Source organism: Molossus molossus, unplaced genomic scaffold, assembly GCF_014108415.1.
Source record: "Molossus molossus isolate mMolMol1 unplaced genomic scaffold, mMolMol1.p scaffold_m16_p_3, whole genome shotgun sequence".
NCBI lineage: Eukaryota > Metazoa > Chordata > Mammalia > Chiroptera > Molossidae > Molossus > Molossus molossus.
The window spans coordinates 96487053-96510619 of NW_023425366.1; the positions used below are offsets into that span (position 1 = coordinate 96487053).

At 43.1% G+C, this 23567-nt stretch overlaps 1 protein-coding gene across 1 annotated transcript; it reads left to right on the top strand.

Moving 5' to 3' along the window:
• Positions 1 to 4363: 4363 nt before the first annotated feature.
• On the top strand, positions 4364 to 20717 carry LOC118642408 (paired immunoglobulin-like type 2 receptor alpha). Its single transcript, XM_036280156.1, has 7 exons — positions 4364 to 4572; positions 4907 to 5293; positions 14709 to 14909; positions 18516 to 18546; positions 19793 to 19842; positions 20072 to 20103; positions 20265 to 20717. Exons 1-7 carry the CDS (start codon positions 4518 to 4520, stop codon positions 20385 to 20387), a joined length of 879 nt encoding a protein of 292 aa, XP_036136049.1. The 5' UTR covers positions 4364 to 4517; the 3' UTR covers positions 20388 to 20717.
• The last annotated feature ends 2850 nt before the right edge of the window (positions 20718 to 23567 follow it).

A 23567-nucleotide genomic window follows, 5' to 3' on the forward strand; every position in this document is an offset into this window, starting at 1 on the left:
TTTTTAAGATTTAAAAAACTTTTTTTTTCTTTATTGATTTTAAAGAAAGAGGAAGAGAGAGAAGGAAGTTCATAGCACTACAGGCCTACCTCAAGAAACAAGAAAAATTTCTAATAAACTATCTAACCTCATAACTTAAAGAACTAGAAAGCAAAAAAAAAAAAGAAAACCCCAGGGCAAGTAGAAGGAAGGAAATAGTAAAGAGCAGAGCTGAAATAAATGACATGGAGACTAAAGAAAAGAAAAAAAAAAAATTCAAAGGATCAATAAAACAAAGAGCTGGTTTTGGGAAAACATAAACAAGATTGATGGGCCCTTAGCTAGACTCACCAAGAAACAAAGAGAGAGAACCCAAATACACAAAATCAGAAACGAAAAAGAAGAAGTAACAACTGACACCACAGAAATAAAAAGGATTGTTAACAAATCCTATGAACAATTATATGGCAACAAATTTGACAATCTAAGCAAAATGGGCAAATTTCTAGAAACACATAGTTTCCCAAAACTGGGAAAGAGATAGGAAACTTGGAACAGACCAACCACAATTAAGGAAATTGAAGAAGTAATCAAGACTCTCCCAGCAAACAAAAGCCAGGGCCTGGATGGCTTCACAGGGGAGTAATACCGAACATTCAAAGAAGAACTAACACCCAGTCTCCTCAAACTATTTCAAAAAATTCAAGAAAAAGGAGGACTTCCAAACTCATTTTATGAGGCCAGCATAATTCTGATTCTAAAACCAGAAAAAGACACTACAAAGAAAGAAAACTATAGGCCAATATCCCTGATGAACATAGATGCCAAAAACCTGAACAAAATAGCAAGTTAGATCCAGCAATACATCAAAAAAATTATTCACCATGACCAAGTGGGATTCATCCCAGGAATACAAGACTGGTACAATATTCGCAAATCAATAAATGTGATACACCACATAAACAAAATGAAGAATAAAAACCACATGATCATATCAATAGATGCTAAAAAAAAGCATTCAACAAAATCCAGCACCCATTTCTGATAAAAACGCTCAGCAATGTGGGAATAGAGGGATCATTTTTCAACATAATAAAGGCCATAGATGAAAGACCTACAGCCAACATCATACTCAATGGGCAAAAACTAAAAGCATTTTCCTTAAGAACAGGAACAAAACAGGGATGCCCACTTTTGCCACTGTTATTTAACATAGTACTGGAAGTCTTAGCCGTAGCAATCAGACATGAAGTAAAAATAAAAGGGATCCAAATTAAAAAGAAGGAAGTAAAACTGTCATTATTTGCAGATGACATGATATTATACATAGAAAACACTAAAGACTCCATCAAAAATCTACTAGACTTAATAAATGAATTTGGAAAAGTAGCAGGATACAAAATTAACGTCAAGAAATCAACGGCATTCTTATACACCAATGATGAAGTCACAGAAAGAGAAACTAAAAAAAACAATCCCATTTACCATCGCAGCAAAAAATTAAGATACCTAGGAATAAACTTAACCAAAGAAATAAAGGACCTATTTGCAGCAAACTACAGGACATTGAAAAAATAATAGAGGAAGATATAAAAAAGTAGAATCACATACCTTGTTCATGGATTGGAAGAATTAACATCATTAAAATGTTCATATTACCCAAAGCAATCTATAGATTCAATGCAATTCCCATCAAAATACCAAAGACATATTTCACAGAACTAGAACAAATACTTCAAAAGTTCATATGAAACCAAAAAAGACCCCAAATAGCCACAGCAATCTTGGGGGGAAAAGGACCAAGTAGGCGGGATCACAATACCGAATATCAGGTTATACTACAAAGCTACTGTGATCAAAACAGCCTGGTACTGGCACAAAAACAGAACAGAACAGAGAACCCAGAAATGGACCCAAGACATTATGCTCAATTAATATTTGACAAAGGGGGCAAGAGCATACAGTGGAATAAAGACAGCCTCTTTAATAAATGGTGTTAGGAAAATTGGACAGCTGCATGCAAAAAAATGTAACTAGACCATCAACTTATACCATATACAAGAATAAACTCAAAATGGATAAAAGACTTAAATGTGACCCATGAGTCCATAAAAATCCTAGAAGAAAATGTAGGCAACAACATTTCGAATATCATACGCAGCAGAACTTTCACTGATACATCACTTAAGGCAACAGAAACAAAGGAAAAAATAAACACATGGGACTACATCAAACTCAAAAGCTTCTGCACAGCAAAAGATACAGTCATCAAAATGGAAAGGCAACCCATTCTGTGGGAGAGCATAATTGCCGATGATATATCAGATAAGAGGTTAATTTCCAAAGTATATAGAGTACTCATACAACTCAACAAAAGGAAGACAAGGAACCCAATTTAAAAATGGGCAGAGGAGCTAAATAGACATCACTAACCATCAGAAAGAGGCAAATTGAAACAACAATGAGGAATCACCTCACACCTGTCAGAATGGCCGCCATCAACAAATCATCAATCAACAAGTATTGACCAGGGTGTGGAGAAAAGGGGACTCTAGTACACTGCTGGTGGGAATGCAGACTGGTGCAGCCACTATGAAAAACAATATGGTGTTACCTCAAAAAATTAAAAATTGAATTGCCATTTGATCCAGTGATCCCACTTCTAGAAATATACCCTAAGAAGCCTGAAACACCAATCAGAAAGAATATATGTACCCCTATGTTCATAGCAGCACTATTTACAATAGCTAAGACCTGGAAACAGCCCACGTGTCCATCAATAGATGAATGGATAAAAAAAAGCTGTGGTACATACACACAATGGAGTACTATGCACCTATAAGAAAAAAAGATCTCTTACCCTTTGAGACGACATGGAGGGACCTGGAAAGTATTATCCTCAGTGAAACAAGCCAAGCAGATAAAGACAAATATCACATGATCTCACTTATTTGTGGAATATAATGAACATAACAGTCTGAGGAATTGGGTAGACCCAGAGACATGGAAGTAGAGTACAGACTGACAACCCTCAGAAGAGCAGGTTTTGGTGGGGGGGAGAGATAAACCTTAGAACTTATATGCATGTAAGCATAACCGATAGACACGGACAACAAAGCCGGGTATGGGATGGGGGGAATGGGGAGGAGGATGTCAACGGGGAAAAAAGGAGAAACATCTGTAACAAAAATAAATTAATAAAAAATTTTTTTAAAAAATTGTTTTTCTTTATTGATTTTACAGAAAGAGGAAGGGAGAGGGAGAAAGAGATAGAAATATCCATAAGAGAGAACATAGATTGACCGCCTCCTGCATGACCCCCCCGGGGATTTGGCCCACCACCTGGGCATGTGCCCTGACTGGGAATGGAACTGGCAACCTCCCGGTGCATGGGTCAACACTCAACCACTGAGCCACCCAGGCCGGGCAATCATTTTGCTTTCAATTCAATTTCCAATTCTTTGTTGTTAGTATATAGAAATACAATTGATTTTTGTATATTGATCTTGTACCTTGCAATCTTGCTGAACTCATAGTTGTAGTGATTTTTTTTTATAAATTCCATTGGTTCTTCTAAATAAATAATCAGGTCATCAGTGAATAAAGACAGTTTTGCCCTGGCTGGTTTGGCTCAGCGATTAGAGCGTCGGGCTGCGGTTCGTCTCGGTTCCCACTAAGGGCACGTACGTCGGTTGCGGTTTGTCCCTGGCCCTGGTTGGGTCATGTGGGAGGCAGCCATTTGATGTGTCCCTTTCACGTCGATGTTTCTCTCTCTCTCTCTTCCTCTCTCTCCCTCCCACTCTATCTGAAAAAAAAAAAAAAAGGAAAAATGTCCATGGGTCAGGATTAAAAAAAAAAGACAGTTTTTAGTTCTTTCTTTCCAATCTCTATGATTTTTGTACTCATAGTATTTTTTTCTTTTTTTTTTTTTTTTTTTGGTATGTGCCCCTAGCAGGAACCGAACCTGGGACTCTCTGGTCCGCAGGCCGATGCTCCAACCACTGAGCCAAACCGGCCGGGGGCTGTACTCACAGTATTTTGATGAGCTGGTCCCGCTGTTCCTTCTTCCCCTGCAATGAGAGAGAAATAGAGCCTGAGAGGCACTCAGAGAAGCAGAGAAAAGGAGAGAGAGTGACAGAGACAGAGAGATATGGGACTGATTCCTAATGAGATGAGAAAGTCCCTGGCAAAAACAAAGAATTAAAGTGGAAGGGGAGAGGCCCCAGGCAGCCAAGGTCAAGACCACACCCATTAGCATGAAGACTGGGGCTGGGGGACATATATCATAGCTCTTTCACTGACCACAAGAGAGGCCCTTTTGCAATATGGGAAAAGAAGAAGCCAAATTGAGAAAGGAAGTACTTGTCACTTGGGGAAGCCATGTTTGAAGAAGGTTCCCACCCTCACTCAGTCCTCTGAAGGAGCCTGATCCTGCCTCTCCCAGTGGTCAGACTAGCCTGAGGCAGTCCTTTCCTAGCACCTCCCCTCTGGCCTAGAGGCTCTGCTTGTCTTCTCATCCTCCAGAGGAGAACAAGGCAATGGGTCTTCCCCTGCTGCTGCTCCTGCTGCTGCTGCCAGCATCTCTGCAGGCTGGTAAGTGACCAGGACCCCCTGGCCCTGTGCTGGGCCACAGGGGAGCCCCGGGAGGGACTGTGGCCAGGTGTCTGGAGAAGGGGTCTGCTGAGGTAGCTTGCCGGGCTTCCCACCTGCAATAAGCAATAAGCTGGGCTGGTCCCACATTGCTGGGTCCCCCATACCACTCACCTTCCTTTCTACCCCAACCCTGGAAAGGGAGACATCCAGCCAAAGGGCCAGTCCTACTATCTGTCACACTTCTGCCCATAGGTGAGGGCGCCAGTTGGTCAGGGGTTATCTTCTTTGTCTCTCTGGGTGGCTTTAAAGTCTCTCCTGTCCCACCCTCCTCCAGGTGGCTCAGCAAAGTGCAATTCAAACCATGGTTTTGAAGTCAACCAACCAGAACACCTCTCAGCCCCTGAGGGTGGCTCCATCTGCATCCCCTTCTCCTTCTGTTACCCCTGGGAGTTAGCCAAGAAACCCAAAGTGCGTATATTCTGGAGATGGAAAAATTTCCATGGGGAGTTTATCTACAATACAAGCCTGCCTTTCACTCATGAGAATTACAAGAACCGCCTCTCCCTGAACTGGACAGAGGGCTGGAGGAACGGCTGCCTCTGGATTCAAAACCTGCAGAGGAAAGATGAATCCCAGTACTTCTGCCGAGTCCAGTTGATCACACAAGAAGGCCCGAAGGTGTGGCAGTCCATCAATGGGACCAAACTGACCATCACGAGAGGTGAGACCCGCTGCCTAGGTAACTGGTGTCCGTGTCCCACAGGACTAGTCCAGGCACCTCTCTTCCTGACCTTTCTCTGGAACATCTCACCCTGCCCCTGACTCCTTCCCAGGCCTCTGCCAACTTAACCTGTTCATTATAATCTCCTCCAAACTTGGGCTGTCTTCCCCCACCCCCTCACTGCCCCTTCAGATCCAGCCCCCACCCCATCCCCAGGCTTCAGCACTTTCTGGACTCCCCATTTATCTTCCCTTCTTGCTCTAAACTGGGGCTGAAGCTCTGACCCCTGCCCTGGCCCCATGTCCCCCAGGTGGACTTCACTTTTACAGGATGTGGCCTGCCTTCCCTTTGTCATGTGTCTGTGTGTGGAGCCCCAGATAGCTACATGTCTGCGTCTCCCCACCACCGTGAGCTCAGCCTGGCACACACAGGAGGTACCCAATAATGTCCCGAGGCCACCCCTCCACCCAGGCCCCTGGTAACACTCCTTCACCTGTTTTCCCAACCTCCCTGATTCCTTTTGCCACTCTGCTCCATAGAATATGGCCCTGAATGCTCCCACCTCATTCTATCTCTTTCCTTCCCCATCTTTCTCTTCCCATGTTCATTCTCTGTACCTTTGTGGCTTCTCACAAAGACCCCACTCCCCCAAGTCCCACCTCCGTCACACAAATCACTGTGTTGTTTCCTTATCCCTCTGTCTTGGTCGTTAGAGGACCCTCTGAGTCAGCGGTAAGGGCAGCTCCTGCTTACCGTGCACTTGTCCTAACTAAATATGCATCACCCTAGTCAAGCTGCACCACAACCCCAAAATCATAGAAACTGCTATCATCTTCCTGTTTCAGATGGGGAAACCAAGGCTCACACCTGCACCAAGTCACCATCATGGTGCAGGTGAAATTTGAACCCAGTTTTATCCCAGGGCCTCCTCTCTTAACCATTAACCACTCAGTCTCACCTACTGATTTGATCTTATTGTCTTCATCTATTTTAACCTACTATGGGGGGTATGTATTAATAGATCTTCCTACATTACTCACTGAGGTGTGCGAACTTGAACCTGGGCTTATCTGCCTCCAGGTCAGTGGGGGAGGGGCTCTCTCCCAGGCCCAGGCACACAGTAAGTACACTGTAAGTCGATTTACTTTTAATAATCACTTGCACTGGCAACTCTAAACTATGTCAATGATGAATCACTCCTCCCAGCCTGGGTAAACCACTGCCCTGTCTTGACCACAGAGCTGGTTTTAGATCATTTATGAAGTGACTCACGACCTGAATTAAGCAAACAGCCTTGGGTTTATCTTTTCTGCACTTTCTCCATATCTCCTTAAATGGCCATTTTACAAAATTTTGTCTCCTTTCAGATCCCTCCTTCTCCTTTTCTAATTCTTCCTTTTTTTATTTCTCTGTTTGGGTCACATTTAGTATAAGGTTTTTGCTTGTTTGTTTCTTTTTATGATCAAGCAATTGGCACACAGTCTAATTTGTATGACAACCTAAAAACAATACAGATAAATTTTATTGTTATAATTTCCTGTAATGGTTATATAATTCTATTTTTGTCTGTTAAAAACATATAATTGGAAAACTTAAGGTATATGTATGTTATATATAATGTCATTTCATTCACTATAACTAAATGAACATAAGAGGAGTACAGTTTGAGGAGTATAACGCTCTACTTACCTCCTCACTTTTACTGTTTTGTTATATGTATTCCCTTAAAACATTTGAAAAATATTTAACACTGGCTTAGTAAAAAACTTGATGGAAGAGAGAAAATCATTCAGTGAGATATAGGGTTTGATGCCTTACTTACTTACTAAGTGATTATCCCAATAAATCCCATACCCATCTGACACCATACATAATTATTAGAATATTATTGACTATATTTCCTATGTTGCACTTTACATCCCCATGACTATTCTGTAACAACCAATTTGTATTTTTAATCCCTTTACCTTTTTCACACATCCCCCCCACCCAAATCCCTCCATCTGGCAACTGTCAAAATGGTCTCTGTATCTTGTGAATCTGTTTCTGTTCTGCTTGCTTATTTATTGTTTTTTAGATTCCATTTTGATAGATGTGTATCTCTTTCCATTTTAATATTCATATATTTTATCTTTTTTTCTTCTTCTTCTTTATCTTAAAGAAGACCCTTTAACATTTCTTATAATACTGGTTTAGTGGTGAAAAACTCCTTTACCTTTTTCTTGTCTGGGAAGCTATTTATTAGACCTTCAATTCTAAATGATAGCTTTGCTGGGTAATCTTGGTTGTAGGTCCTTGCTTTTTATCACTGTGACCATTTCGTGTTAATCCCTTCTTGCTTGAAATGTTTCTGTTGAGAAATCAGCTGACAGTATTTTATTTATATATCACCCAAGGATATTTTTTCATTTATTTTCAGGCAGAGTGGGAGGAGGAGGGGAGAGAGAGAGAGAGAGAGAGAGAGAGAGAGAGAGAGAGAGAGATATTGTGGGAGACACACAATGACCCCCGATAAGGTCAAGGGTCTGAAACGCAACTAAGGTATGTGCCCTGGACCAGAATCAAACCCGCGACTCATTGGTCCTCGGGCTGATGCTCCAACTACTGAGCCAAACCAGCTAGGACTCATCTGACAGTCTTATGGGAGCTTTCTTGTAAATAACTAACTGCTTTTCTCTTACTGCTTTTAAGATTCTCTCTTTGTCTTCAAACTATTACATTTTAATTATGATGTGTCTTGGTGTGGGCATCTTTGGGTTCATCTTGTTGGGACTCTCTGCTCTTCCTGGACTTATATATCTATTTCCTTCATCAAGTTAGGGAAGTTTTCTGTCACTATTTTTTTCAAATAAGTAGTTGATTTCTTGCTCTCTCTCTCCTCCTTCCAGCACCCACATAATGTAAATGTTGATATGCCCAAAGTTGTCCCAGGGGCTCTTTACACTATCCTCATATTTCAGATTCATTTTTCTTTTTGCTGTTCTGATTGAGTATTTTTTACTTCTTTATATTCCAAGTTGCTGATTTGAATCTTGGCTTCATCTACTTCCTCTATTGTTGTTGACTCCCTGTGAATTATTCTTAATCTCAGTGTATCCTTCATTTCTGACAGGTTCTTTTTTATGCTGAAGTTCTCACTAAGTTCAGTGATCATCCTTATAACCAGTGTTTTGAACTCTGCATCTAGTAGATTGTTTGTCTCCATTTTGTTTAGTTCTTTTTCTGGAGTTTTGTTCTGTTCTTTTACTTGGAACATGTTTCTTTGTCTCCACATTTTAGCAGCCTCCCTGTGTTTGTTTCTATGTATTAGGTAGAGCTCCTATGTCTCTCAGGCTAGGTAGAGTGGCCTAATGTAGCAGGTGGTCTGTAGGGTCCAGTGGCACAGTCTCCCTGATCACTCAAGTTGGGCACTGAAGGTGCAACCCCCTTGTGAACTGTGCACACCCTCCTTTTGTAGTTGAGCCTTAATTGTTGTTGGCACATAAATGGGAGGGATTTATCCCCAAGCCAATCAGCTTTAAGGACTGGCTTTGACCGCCAACCACTGTAGAGGAACAGCTGTGTGTGGGAACCCCCCAGAGCAGGGCTTACATCAACAGTGCTCTGGTGCCTGCTGAGTCTACCCCTTGAGTGTGTTGCTTGTAGAAGTGGTCAGGTGGTGTTTCAACTTGGTCTCAAGCTGTCCATTGGCCATGCTGGCTGGCATTCTGGCTCTGGGACCTCTAAGGAGATGCAGGCCAAGGTCAACTACCACCTGTATTCTGCCCAGGGCCACCTGGCAAGAGCTACAAAGTGATCTGCAGATGTCCGATACTTGTGCTGGGCTTGGAGGTGCCCAGTCAAGGCCAAGCTGCAAACTAAGGCTGGCTGCCACTAGTGCAAGGCCTATGGCCGCTTAGCAAGAGGTACAGGGCATGCTGAGACCATATACTGCTTGTTTGAGAGATTTTAAGAAAAACCTGAAGTATAAACCAAGACAGACCATTCATAGGGAAAAGCCACTGGAAACAGCTTGGATGGGCCCTAAAGTTGGGTGGGGCAGGGCCTCAGGGAGTCACTAGGGCAGGGCTAACAGTGTGAGCCAGGTTGATGGAGTCTCAGGTATGGTGCCCGCCTGCCAGCTCTGTTGGAGGAGGGTTCATCCAAAGAATAATGGTCTCTGCCAACACTTCTGTCTGCAAGAAAGCTGTCCCCCAAGCTCTTGTCCTGATGCCAGACAATTCAGTTCTTCCCTGTATGTCTCAGTTGCCTGTCAAGCTGCTGCCCCAGGACTGAAGCTCAAAGGGAGCGAGTCCAAGTAAATTGGTGCATGGGCCCTTTAAGAGGAACTGCCTGGGCCCTGGCCGGTTTGGCTCAGCGGTTAGAGCGTCGGCCTGCGGTCCTGAGAGACCTGGGTTCGGTTCCCGCTAAGGGCGCGTACCTCGGTTGCAGTTTGTCCCCGGCCCTGGTCGGTTGTGCGGGTGGCAGCCACTCGATGTGTTCCTTTCACATCGATGTTTCTCTCTCTCTCTCTGTTCCTCTCTCTCCCTCCCACTCTACCTGAACAAAAAATGGAAAAATGTCCTCTGGTGAGGATAAAAAAAAAAAAAAAAAAGAGAGGAACTGCCTGGGACTTCAGCAGCCCTCCATATCCCTCAACTTCCATCCCCACTGGTTTTACAACGAGAAGTCATGGGGACTTTCTTCCTGGCCATGGAACTCTGGAAAGGGGAGTCTGGTGTGGGGCTGGGACACTTGACTCCTCAGGGGGATCTCCAAACCTGAGATATCCCTCCCAATTTTTTTTTTTGTTTGTTTAATACTCACCCAAGGCTATTTTTCTATTTATCTTCTGAAAGAGTAGGAGGGAGGAGGAGAGAGAGAAACATTGACATGAGAGAGTCACATCGACTGGTTGCCTTCTGCATGACCCCAACCAGGGATGGGGATGAACCTCAACCAAGGTATGTGTCCTTGATCAGAATCAAACCCAGGACTCATTGGTCCATGGGCTGATGCTCTAACTGCTGAGCCAAACCAGCCAGGGCCCCTCCCAAGTTTTATCTGCTACACATGGGTGTGAAACCAGCCTATTCCTCATCTCCGTACCCCTCCCCCCACCAGTCTTTATGTGGCTTCTTTAGTTCCCTAGTTGTAGGACTTCCATTCAGCCAGATTTCAGGTAGTTATGAATGATAGTGGTTCTTCAGTTTAGTTGTAATTTTGATGTGATTATGAAAGGAGGTGAGCGCCACGTTTACCTATGCTGCTGTCTTGACTAGAAGTCAGGGCAAATATTTTTAATGTTCTTTGAAAGTCCCTCTTAGAATGCTAACCTATTATTTTTTTTCCAGTTTTATTGAAAAGTACTTAACATATATCACTGTATAAGCTTAAGGTGTATAGCATGATGGTTTGATTTACATATACTGTGAAATGATTACCTATCAAAATACCTATGGTAGCCCTGGCCGGTTTGCTTTCAATTCAATTTCCAATTCTTTATTGTTAGTATATAGAAATACAATTGATTTTTGTATATTGATCTTGTACCTTGCAATCTTGCTAAACTCATATTGTAGTGATTTTTTTTTTTAAATTCCATTGGTTCTTCTAAATAAATAATCAGGTCATCAGTGAATAAAGACAGTTTTGCCCTGGCGGGTTTGGCTCAGCGATTAGAGCGTCGGGCTGCGGTCCAGAGAGACCCGGGTTCAGTTCCCGCTAAGGGCATGTAACTCGGTTGCAGTTTGTCCCCAGCCCTGGTTGGGTCATGCGGGTGGCAGCCACTCGATGTGTCTCTTTCACATCGATGTTTCTCTCTCTCTCTCTTCCTCTCTCTCTCTCCCACTCCATCTGAACAAAAAAAATGTCGAGTGAGGATTAAAATAATAATAATAATAATAATAATAATAAAATACTTATGCTATATTTCACAGAACTACAACAAATAATCCAAAAACTTATATGGAACCGCAAAAGACTCCTGAATAGCCACAGCACTCTTGAGAAAGAACAAAGTTGGTGGTACCATGCTACCTCATACCATAGTAATCAAAATAGCATGATACTGGCATAAACACAGACATATAGACCAATGGAACAGAATAGAGACCCCAGAAATAAACCCATCCCTGTATGATCAATTAATATATGACAAAGAAGGGAAGAACACACAATGTGGTAAAGATAGTCTATTTAATGAATGGTTAGGAAAATTGGACAGATAGATGCAAGAATAAACTCAAAATGGATTAAAGACTTAAATATTAGACTAGAATTCATAAAACTAGAAGAAAAGAGGCAGTAAAATCTCTGACATTTTTCTTAGCAATTTTCTTTCTGATACATCTTCTCAGGCAAGGGAAACAAAAGGAAAAATAAACAGATGGGCCTACATCAAACTAAAAAGTTTTTACACATGTCCGGCCAGTGTGGCTCAGTGGTTAAGTGTCGACCTATGTACCAAGAGGCCGCTGGTTTGATTCTGGTCAGGGCACATGCCCAGTTGTGGGCCCCATCCTCAGTGGGGAGCATGCAGGAGATCACCAATCGATGTTCTCTATCATCAGTGTGTTTTTTTTCTCTCTCTCTAGCATCAATAAAATAAATTATTTTTAGAGTGGTGGTACATATATACAATAGAATTACTCAGCCATGAAAAAGAATGAAATCTGATCATTTGTGACAGCATGGTTGGACCTAGAAGGTATTATGCTAAGTGAAATAAATTAGACAGAGAACGACAAATACCATATACTTTCACTTATGTGTGAACTCTAAAGAACAAAATAAATGAATAAACAAAATAGAAGCAGATTCATAGATACAGAGATCAGACTGATGGTTGCCAGATGAGAGAGATTTTGGAGGGCTGGGACAAAAAGGTGAAGAGATTAAGAAATATAAATTGGTAGTCACAAAATAGTCACAAGAATGTAAAGTACAGCATAGGGAATGCAGTCAATAATATTATAACTATGTATGGGGTCAGGTGGGTACTGAAACATCGGGGCATCACTTTGTAAAGTACATGATTGTCTAACCACTATGCTTTATACCTCAAACTAATACAAAATAATATTGAATGTAAATAACTGCCCCGTATCTAACCCATTGTAGTGATGTATCATAATTTACTTAATCTGTCTCATATTTAAAGACATTTTAGTTGTTGCCACATCACAACAATGCTGCAGAGAACACCCTTAAACACAGGCCTTACCGTACTTACACCAGCATTTCCATAGGACAAATTCCTTGCACTGAAATCACTGGGTCAAAGAGCATGCATGAGTATTTTACAGTCTAATAGATATTCCTGAACACATTCCCAAAGGTTGTGTCAATTTATATTCCCATTGTGTCAATACTGGGTGTTTTCCCCAACTCAGACCAGTTTAAACACACACACACACACACACACACACACTCACACACACAGCCCTGGCTGGTTTGGCTCAGCAGTTGGAGCATTGGGCCTGCGGACCAGAGAGTTCTGGGTTTGGTTCCCGCTAGGGGCACAAACCAAGATAAAATAAAATAAAATAAAATCTTAGATTTAAAAAACACATACACACAGCTTTTTGTTTTAATCTTCATTTAAAAAAAATTATGAATGGATATTAGCTTAAGTGTTGTCATTTTATGTAATGAATTAGAATTGCATAGTTTTCTATATTTTTCTATGCTCTGGAACCTTATGTCTAGGAATTACTTGTTTCTTTAATTTTTTCAAGAGTTTACCCGTGAAACCACCTGAGCTTAGAATATTATTTTTTTTAATCCTCACCTGAGGACATTTTTGCATTTATCTTCAGATAGAGCAGGAGGAAGAGAGAGAGAAACATCGATGTGAGAGAGACACACTGACTGCCTACCACCCACATGACCCCAACCGGGGCCAGGGACGAACTGCAACTGAGGTACATGCCCTTAACAGGAACCGAATCTGGGACTCTCCGGTCCCCGGGCTGACGCTAACCACTGAGGAAAATCAGCCAGGACTTATAAAAATATCTTTTTCATTTATTTTTAGAGAGATTGAAAAGTGGGGTGGGGAGAGAGAAAGAGAGAGAGGGAAACATCAATGTGAAAGAAACACATTGATGGGTTGCCTCTCACACTTGCCCTGACTCGGGCAGGGATTGCACCTGCATCCCAGTTGCGTGCCCTTGACTGGGAATCAAACCCGAGGCCCTTTGGTGCACTGACCAATGCTCTAACCACTGAACAACACTGGCCAGAGCCCAGTTTTTAAATATATATTGCCCTATTTTTTATTTCCTAAATAGCATGTTATAAATATATTTCTTTGATTAAGAATTTAAAATTGTATATTTCAATTGAGAGATGGTGTTTACACTTTTATTATTAATTTCTAACAAGAGTAGACTGAGAATTAAGCACATGCTAACCTAAAGATTTTCTTAGAGTTAGATTTTTTCTGTGGCTTATTATTATATCAGGTTTTTAATGATGCATTAAACATCTATGAAGGCACAATATGTTTGTAGGAATTAAAGTTCAATACATATTAATGTAACTTTAAAAACATATTTCCAGCCCTGGCTGGTTTGGCTCAGCGGTTAGAACATTGGCCTGCGGTCCAGAGAGACCCGGGTTCGGTTCCCGCTAAGAGCATGTACCTCGGTTGCAATTTGTCCCCGGCCCTGGTTGGGTCGTGTGGGAGGCAACCACTTGATGTGTCCCTTTCATGTCAATGTTGCTCTCTCTCTCTCCTACTCTATCTGAACAAAAAATGAAAAAATGTCCTTGGGTGAGGATATATATATATATATATATATATATATATATATATTTGTAATATATACTAGATGCTTTACACATGTTTTCTCATTTATTAAAACAGTATGGCAAAAGGACATATACTCTTTGATTCCACTTATATGAGGTAGCAAGAGTAGTCAAACTCACAGGGACAGAAAGTAGAATGGTGGGTTCCCGGGGCTGGGGTGAGGGTAATGGTAAATTGCTTAATGGGGACAGATTTTCCTTTGGGAAGAGGACAAAGTTCTGGAGATGGCTGATGGTGAGCGCTGCACAACAGTGCGAATGTACTTACTGCCGCTGAACTGTACACTTACATATGGTTAAAATGGTCAATTTTATATTGTGTCTTTTGCCACAATAAAAAAAATTTTAATCCTGTGATCTAGTTATCCCCATCTGTAGGTGATGAAATGGGGTTCTGAGGTCACACCACTGATTGGTGGTAGAGTCAGGACTTGAACTGAGTGATGTATATTATAAGCCTTCAGCATTTCACCTTGTTAATCCCCTCCCTGTGTGAGAGCTTCAGAGGGTTGCTCCCTACCCCCAATATTCCCTAAATGACAGAACAGGATGTTACAGTTTCATCCAGATACCTGCAATCCTCTAAGGGAGAATTTGCTTATTTCTCATGTCTTCTCAGCCCCCGAGAAAACTACCAAGGGCCCCACCAGCACCAGCGCCACCACCACCACAGACGGCTTCAGTGTCTCCGAGGATGAAAGGAGCTCAGGGTCTGGGCCCCTCACTCTAGGAACTATAGTAGGGGTGTCACTGGCTGGCGCTATGCTCATAATCGCAATTTTGGGACTGATGCTCTACCTCCGATGGAAGAGAAGCAAAGGTAAGTGGTCAAGGACCCCACTCTCTCTCCAATCTTCTCAACCAGGTGTTTCTCTGAACCCACCTGCATCAGAATGACCACAGGTGACTGTTAAAAATACACATTCCCGCTAGGGTGAGGTCTGGACTTCAAGTGGTATGAACAGTCTCCTCAAGTGTCTGTGAGTAATCACATTGGAGAACCACCGCTCTAGACCAACCCCTCTCCTCAAATCTGATCATTTTCCAATTCTTGTTTCTTGGCTTAATAATTTCTCATCGGTCCTCACCTTTTAGTTCAGGGGATGGGGAAGATCTGCACTTGGAAAAGTAAGGAGAGAGCAGAAAGGACAGGAGGTTGGCTCAGCTCAGCAAGCATTAGTGGGGGCCCCTTTTCCAGGGCCTGATTCATGATTGGACTTATAAGTAAATAAAGCAGAGGCTCTACTTTCAAGGAACTGCAAGGGAGAAGGCGGTGACTCAAGGGCTAATTGCCTCATTCCGAGAGAGCTATGGTAGATTGGAAGGGAGGAGAGGGATCAGGAAGGACTTCCCAGAAGAAGTAACATCTACAAAGCGTTCAAAGAATAAAAAAGAACTAGCCAGGGAAGTGAGAGGGTGGTATAGAGATCACTGTTCTTCCAAGCAGAGGGACGATTCTGGGAACTGTAAGCAGCTCAGTGCTGTGAAGAAGGCAGGAGACAGGAGAAGAGAACCTTGTAAATCACATCCAAGAGCCTCTGATTCCACAGGCAACATGAAGCAGCCAAGAGGAAACCACACTTTGCCTTGCAGATACATAGGTCTGTGGAAAGAGCCAGATTCTGGAAATGGTTAAGAGTGAACCAGTAAGACTTGGAGATTAGACTGATGTAGGGGTGACTGAGCAGGAAGAAGTCCCATGTTTACAACTTGGGGAAATGAGGCTGTAATGATATTTGGATATATGCATTTACAGCTCAACAAAAGGGCAATATTAGAGGTATTAATTAGTTATGCCCCAACAGCATCCAAAATTGATTTCTAATTATGTTAAATAAATTTGTGCCCTGGCTCGTTTGGCTCAGCAGTTAGAACGTCGGCCCTTGGACCAGAGTCGCAGGTTCGTTTCCAGTCAAGGACACGTACCTTGGTTGCTATTTGGTTCCCAGCCCTGGTTGGGATTGTGCAGGAGGAAACAAATTGATGTGTCTCTCTCACATCGATGCTTCTCTTCTCTTCTCTCTCTCTCTCTCTCTCTCTCTCCCCCCCCCCCCACTCTGTCTGAAAATAAATAGAAAAGTATATCCTTGGGTAAGAATTAAAAAAAATTTTTTTTGCAACAAGAACTGCCCTCTTAGATATTAAATGACAAAGTTGAAGGGCACAAAATATGACTGCCTGCAATCAATCCTGGCTGCCTCAACTCTGGCACAGTGGTATTACTCTGTGCTTCAACGTACTCTTCAGTAAAGTACAGGTAATAATAGTAATTACCCAGAGGTTGTCATGTCAATTAAACATAATGGCTTAGAGTAAGCACTAGATGAGCATTAGCACTTATACTTATTAAGCTACAATAATTAAAGTGATGCAATACTAGCATATAATAGATAAAGAGATAACAGATAAAGTGATAGAAGAAAAGAAAAACTCAAAATATAGGCAGGATAAAAATAGAACCTAATACATGCAGGAATTTAGTAAATTAAAAGGTAACGTTTCTAATCAATGGGGGAAATGACTAATTCAATACATAGTGCTGAAACCACAGAGTGGAGATGACCTCCCTAAGTATGACATGAAACCCAAAATCAATGAATAACTATATTGATAAATTCAACTACATAAAAATTGGGATTTAAAAAAATTCTGCAAAGAAAATACTACAGTGGTTTCTCCTGAGAGTACACATGAGGGTCGAAAATGTGGTATAATCACTGAGGAAATGGAAGGTAGTATTTAAGGATTTGACTCAGATGAGAAGCCATAAATCTGTGAAAATATTACTGCACACAATTGTTGTTTTCCCAGCAGTATTCAGCTATGCAGTTTAGAAACCCTTAGGACTTATTGGTTAGGAATTGGGTTCACCGGCTAGCACGAGAAACCACAAGTAACTGTGGTTTAGATAAGAGGGAGATTTTTTTCCCCCTCATATAAAAGGATCTGGAGGCAGACAGCAGAGGCCACTGTCCTTAGGCGCTCAGGCTCCTACCTTTCTGCTAACTGTCCTAGATTTTATTTGAAGGTTGCCTCGTGGTCCAAGGTGCCTGCTAAGATTCCAGTCATTATTTCTGAATTGAAGCAGGAAACAAGAGAAAGGATGAAAGGACAAAAAGACTATGACCCAGTTGTCTGTCCTCCTGACAGTAAGGAGAAGGGTCAGAGATGAAGAGAAAATGTGATATAGCCCAGGCGCTTTCCTGAAAGTCCTGTCCACACCTCCCCTTATATCTTATTGGCCAGAATTTAGTCATGCGTCCCACATCTATCTGTAAGGGACACACTGTCACTCCAGAGAAAATCAAGGTTCTGTAACTGAGTAAGAGGAGGTGAATAGATACTGGGTAAGTCAGTAGCATTCCAAGCCAGACACATGCAGGATTGGTGATTTATCAGCTTGGTGTGACAGGACAGGGGAACTCAGGAAGTCAAGGAACTGGTGAAAGGGCACATAGGGAGAGTGGAGGACTCTCAGACCACCTAGACAACCTTAAAGAAAGTGGATTCCAACAGGGAAAGAGTTTAGGGAGGTCAAAGCACAGGTGTAGTGTGGCGATGACAAAACAGAGCTGGGAGGAAAGAGAGCTGCAGCATAAAAATAATACCAGCATTTACTATTGCAGAGTTCTTAGTCAGGTGATTAAAAAAATAAAGTTCAGGCTATGGCTGAGTGGAGTGGAGGTTGCTGGAGCTGAGGGGGATGGGTGAGTCCAGTGTGTGAAAGGATTGTCCCAGTGGACGATGAGACCTCCCAGGAGGGTGGCCAGTGGTGGAGAGGATGTGAGTGAACCAGGGGCCAAATGCTTGGGAAATGCTGTGGAGACTTGAGAAGGATGTGGAGGGAGGATAGTGCAGGGCGCTGGGGAGGAACAACAGAGCCCTTGCTGGAAGAGAGGAACAGGCTGCAGTGCAAACACAAATTCCAGCCATGAGCTTCAGAGGGGGGAGAGAAACAGCCACCACTCAGAAGGAAAGCACAAGAACCTGGTTTGTCAGAGCAGGAGGAAACAAGGCTGCCTGTGACAAGAGAGGAGGAGGGAAAGGCAGGGTGGGCCAGAGCTCAGCAGGGGAAGGAGCAGGTCAGGAAATTGCAGGGAGTTCAAAGCAAGAGAAAGAAAGCAGAAGGAAATGTAGCGAGAGAGAGGGCAGGGAGAAGGGGGCACAGGGTGCGGAGAAGAGCTGCTCTCCTGATTTAATACTGAGGACAATAGCAGGAGAGGCGTGGGCAGCTTCAGGGCAGCCAGCTCAGGGTACCAGCTGGGTGCTGGCTCTGAGTCCTAGGCCCTTCCCACATGGGTTTCAGCAGAGCTGCTTGCTGCCCTGGTTTATCCAAGATGGTCTCAGAGTAGGAAGAAGCAGAAAAGGCAGGAGGAGAGATGCTATTCATGGATGGCACACTGATACATTGTTGGCTCCTCTACAGGTCTGCAGACTAAAGCAAGAGCCCCAGACAGGTGAGTGCTTGTCCTCCAAGGGGGGCACTGTTTTGGGAAACAGCAAGTGACCTTCTGAGATCAGTGTGAGGGAGCCTTGCACGACTGCTCTCATCCTCCACCTTCCCATCAACATCCTTCACTTCCTGAGGATCCGGCTCCTAGAAAGCAAACCATCCCCGGCTGATGTGGCTCAGATGGTTGAGTGTTGTCCCATGCACTGAAAGGTCACCTGTTTGATTCCCAGTCAGGACATAACCCAGGTTGTGGGTTCCATCCCCAGTACAAGAGGCAACTGACTGATGTTTCTCTCTCTAAAAAAAAAATCAATTAAAACATATTTTTAAAAAGCCAAAAAAAAATCAACAGTAGACCTAGAGATTCGAGCAGTTTCTCTAATTCTCTTCCAGCATGTCTCCCTTTTCTCTTTCTCTGGTATCCCCTTTCCTCCTCCTTTCATAGCCATTTCTCAGTTTTTCCTTCTGCTCATCCTGTGTTCTTTCCACTTTGAGCATCATCCTTCCCAAACACATTTCCCTGTTCTACATGTTTTCCTCTTCTTTCCCATTGTCCAGTCTGCCTTTTCTCCTGGTGAGGTACCCACAGTGGCCACAAGAATCATTGCCTCCACCACCTGTACCATCTGCCTTTTCTCAGAGCACCTACCGCCTCAGCTCCCAGCCTGGCCTCCCCTCCTTTGTGCCAGGATCTCCGTTCTTCCTTTCCTGAGCACTGTTCCTCCTCACCCTCCCACCAGTGTCCTTTTCTCCATCCTTCTTCCCATTTCCACACTTTCCTTTCCGTAAGTCCCCTTCCCTTTCTCTCCTTCCCTTTTGCCAGCTGCCTTCCTCAGGTCCCCTCCCAGGATGGTGTCTCCTCCTGGGGACCAAGGCCTGAGCACCCACCCAGAGGCCGTGAGATGAACTTCACTGGTTTTCCAGGTCCAGTTTGAACCAAGGCAGTGCCAGCAGAGAAGACAGGAGCTCACCCTTCCGAGTTCTCCTCCGTTGCCCACTTCCTACAAAAGTGGCTTCCCTAGAACAATCCTCCTTCAGTTGGCTCTTGGGAAACTCTCCTGGGCCACACCACAAATTGCCTCTCAATGCTCTTCCAGGCAGTCTCCTTTTGAGAGCCTCAAACCATTGCCTACATCTTCTGAATATTCCCAAGCAGGTCCCAGCGACCCCATAAGAAAACCAGCCTGGTACAGGTTTTAACTCTTCTGCCCAGCCTCTGACATATTACCCACCCTTTCTTTCCCATGCAGGAGATCCTTCCATAACACGGAGGAGAAGTATGAGAACAATGGGCATGAAGGTCAGTTATACCACCATCACTCCCCACCCTCCACCTTGGCCCTTCCTTCTTCCCCACACACTCCCTCCCATGTGCCCTTCAGCATTTCCCTCTTTCCCATGCCTCCCCATCCCTACCCCATGGCCCTGGTCTTGACCTAGCAGATGACCTCACTCCTGAGCCCTCTACCCATTTCTCTACCCTGGCTGCCATGTCATCTGACCCTGGTACATCCTGATTTTTTTCCTAGGAAAACATAGTGACTCCAAGCTGGATCCAAAGGTAAGCGGCTCTAAAGAATTAAAGGGAAGCTGGAGAACTTGGGTGGAAAGGATAGAGGGACTGTGGTATCACCAAGGCACTCAGGTTTGGGGATGACTGCTCTAAGATGAGGTCAGCAACCCCTGCAATTCTAACCCACTTCTCTTTCTGTTCTCATGCAGGTTGATGGCATCCTCTATGCCTCCCTTGCCCTCTCTAGCTCGACCTCACCGTCAGCACCTCCCAGCCACCTTCTCCACAACAGTCCCCAGGAAGAGACCGTATACTCTATCCTAAAGACCTAAAGAGTGTGACTGAATGATGACCTCTTTAGAGTAAGCTGCATAGGGGAATCACCACTTCCCATAATAATCCCAGCCAGACAGTGACTCAGAGGCCAGCAAAGCTGAAGGCCACCAAGAACCAGAGAAAAACAGCCATCTGCTCCAGTTCCTTCTACAGCTTCCTCCCTTGCCCACAAAAATAAAAGGATCTGTAGGATTTGCCTGAATGCATCTAAGGAAGAAACTGGTGTTAGCTTCAACTTCTGTCCTTCTCACCAAAAATGAGTATAATAGATACTCATGCCCAAGATCCCTCTTCTAGTTCAGTGACTGCCTCATGCCTAGAAACAGTAAGTCCCCAAATACTGGTAGGCAGCCCAAAACCCAAGGTCTGCCCCCAGTCTAACTGTTCTACTTCCCCTATGATAATAACTAGCATATATTGTGTGGTGCACCCCCTCAATTAAACATGAACCACCCTATATGGTATTGGATGTGCTCATCTGAGACATGAAATGAAGAACCAGAATGGTTACAGTGCTTTTCCCAAGGCCACACAGCTAGTAAATAGTGAGCCAGGATTTGAACCCAGACCTGCCCGCCCTTTACATTGTCTTTCTCCCGGACTCAGGCGTCATTGCCTTCCCAGATTCCTATATTGTGCAGGCCTCCCACCAGAAACAATGATGTCACTGACATGGAGGAAGAGAGAGAAGCCAAAATGAAGCATGTGGTTAGAGACAAACCAAACCAACTAAGGCAGTAACCTATTTTATTAACACATAACCATACAACTCTGACTTTAGCCAAATAATCTTGTAGTCAATGGCCAATCGCAACAGTTCTCTGGGACCCTCTGAGAGGCTCTCCCTCCTGCTCCCAGGGAACAGGGGATAGAACACAAGAGCACAGAACTACTCCTCAAAGAAGGTGAACTCCTCCATGTCATCTCTATACTGCAGCTCTACCCTCTGCTCTGGCTTTTCTCCAACATCCTCCATGAGCTGCTCAAGGTCCAAGTCACTGGAGGATTCATCATCAGGAGGAAAGCTCCCAGCCTCCTGCAGCTCCTGAGATCCAGGCTCTTCTTTCCCCAGGGCAGGACATGCCCCATGAGGAGTTGGTAGGATTAGTCCCTTTGACACCATTCTAACCCCATTTTCTTCAGACAAGCTGGTTACTGAAACCTTGCTTTGGGGAGCTTTAAATGCTTTCTTAGAGCCTAAATGAAAAAGTGACAAAAATGAGTGTCATAAGTCATCTGTCATTACCTTTTACAAATCAAACTCCTAAATTTCTATTTCCAAAAAACTTCTCTCAATAGGGAGTAATAGGCTTTGGAGTCAGATGATAGACACATGAGTCCTGAGCAAATTTTAAACTCTTTGAGCCTCAGTGTCCTTCTAAGTCAAATGGCAGATATGCAGCCATAGAGATTTTGAAAGAATTAAAGGGAACAAGCATGAATGTATCTATCTAGCCAGTGCATAGCAGTACTCAATAAATGTTAGTTCCCACTTCCTTACAATTCTCAGGTCTCTGGATCAAATAAAATCCACAACCATTGTATTTCTATAATGTGTATAACATTCTACAATCTAAGAGATGCCCTTTGGGCCTAATTTTTGTTATTCTTAAAATAATAAAAAGCTGTAGAATTGTTTAGAAATGATCAGGGAGGGGAGACACAGACATGAACTTTATTTCCCCAAACTTTTTCCTAAGTCTAGAGCCTTACCTGGCTGGTCAGGATCTGAATTCCCACGCACTTCTTTCCTTCCCCTTATGGGTACAGGAGCAGCTGCAGGTTCATTTCCCAGAGATCTCTTTATCGACTTCCTTTGCTGAGTCCCATCTCGTCTATTTTCTATGCCTGCATCACCACAACCCCCATCCATGAAGAACATTTGTGTGTGTGTTTTCTCTCTCTAAATAGCAGCTTCTCAAGGAATGATGGACTCCCCACATTTAAGTCTCTGCCTTGCATCTTCTGTTAATCTTAATCTAGTAAATTCTTTCAGTTCCTCATTTCCCCCAAAATATTTTTTCCCTCTCCCCCACCCACATCATCTTCTTTTTATGAGCCTGCCTTCTCCAGGAAGTCATCTTTCTTGGCTACAAATTTTAAACATTCATTCCTAAGATTTTATACTTCGATAAACAGAAGTGAGGAGGCTACAGCTTCTCCAATGACACTAGGTTGAGTCCTACCTATTTTCTCAGGATCTGAGAAAGTAAGTTCCAGCTACCTGCAGGCCCCTTACACTCTGCTTCTGCCCTGTCTTAACTGTAGTACAATCCCATTTCCAGCTGGCTTGCTTACCTCTTGCCTTGGGATTTTTTGTCTGAATTTTGGCTGGCTTGGGACTGGGCAAAGTTGGGTCCTAAGGATGGGAGAGAAAAATAAGAAAAGATAAATGAAATGATATACTTGTGGTTTTAATAGAGTGGGATGCTACAGAAATGATGGGAAGACAAGCCACAGATTGAGAAAAAATATTTGCAAAAGGCACATCTGATAAAGGACTGTTATCTAAAATATGAAAAACCTATAAAATTCAACAACAACAACAAAACAAACAACCCACCATGGCCAGTGTGGCTCAGTTGGTTGGGCATCATCGTATGCACCAAAAGTTTGTGGGTTTTATTCCTCATCAGAGCACATGCCCAGGTTGTGAGCTCAGTCTCCTTGGTAATGGACATGCAGAAAGCAGCCAATCAGTGTTTCACTTCCACATTGATGTTTCTCTCTCTCCCTTCCTTGCTCTCTAAAAATCAATTTTAAAAAATCTTTTAAAAATTAAAACAAATAACCCAATTAAAAATGGACCAAATACTTTAATGGAAACCTCATCAAAGATTTACCGATAGTGAATACGCACATGAAAAGATGTTAAATATCACCCTAGCCAGTTTGGCTCAGCGGTTGGGATGTTGGTCTGCAGACCAGAGAGTCCTGGGTTCGGTTCCCACCAGGGGCACGTACCAAAAAAAAAAAAAAGAAATAAAAAAATGTTAAATATCATAAGTCATGAGGGAAACTTGAATTAACACAATGCAATAGTACTACACATCAATTAAAATGCCCAAAACACTAACATAAAATGCTGGCAAGGATGTGAGGCAATAGGAACTCTCATTCAGTGCTGGTGGGAATGCAAAATGATATAGCCACTTGGAAGACAGTTTGGTGGTGTC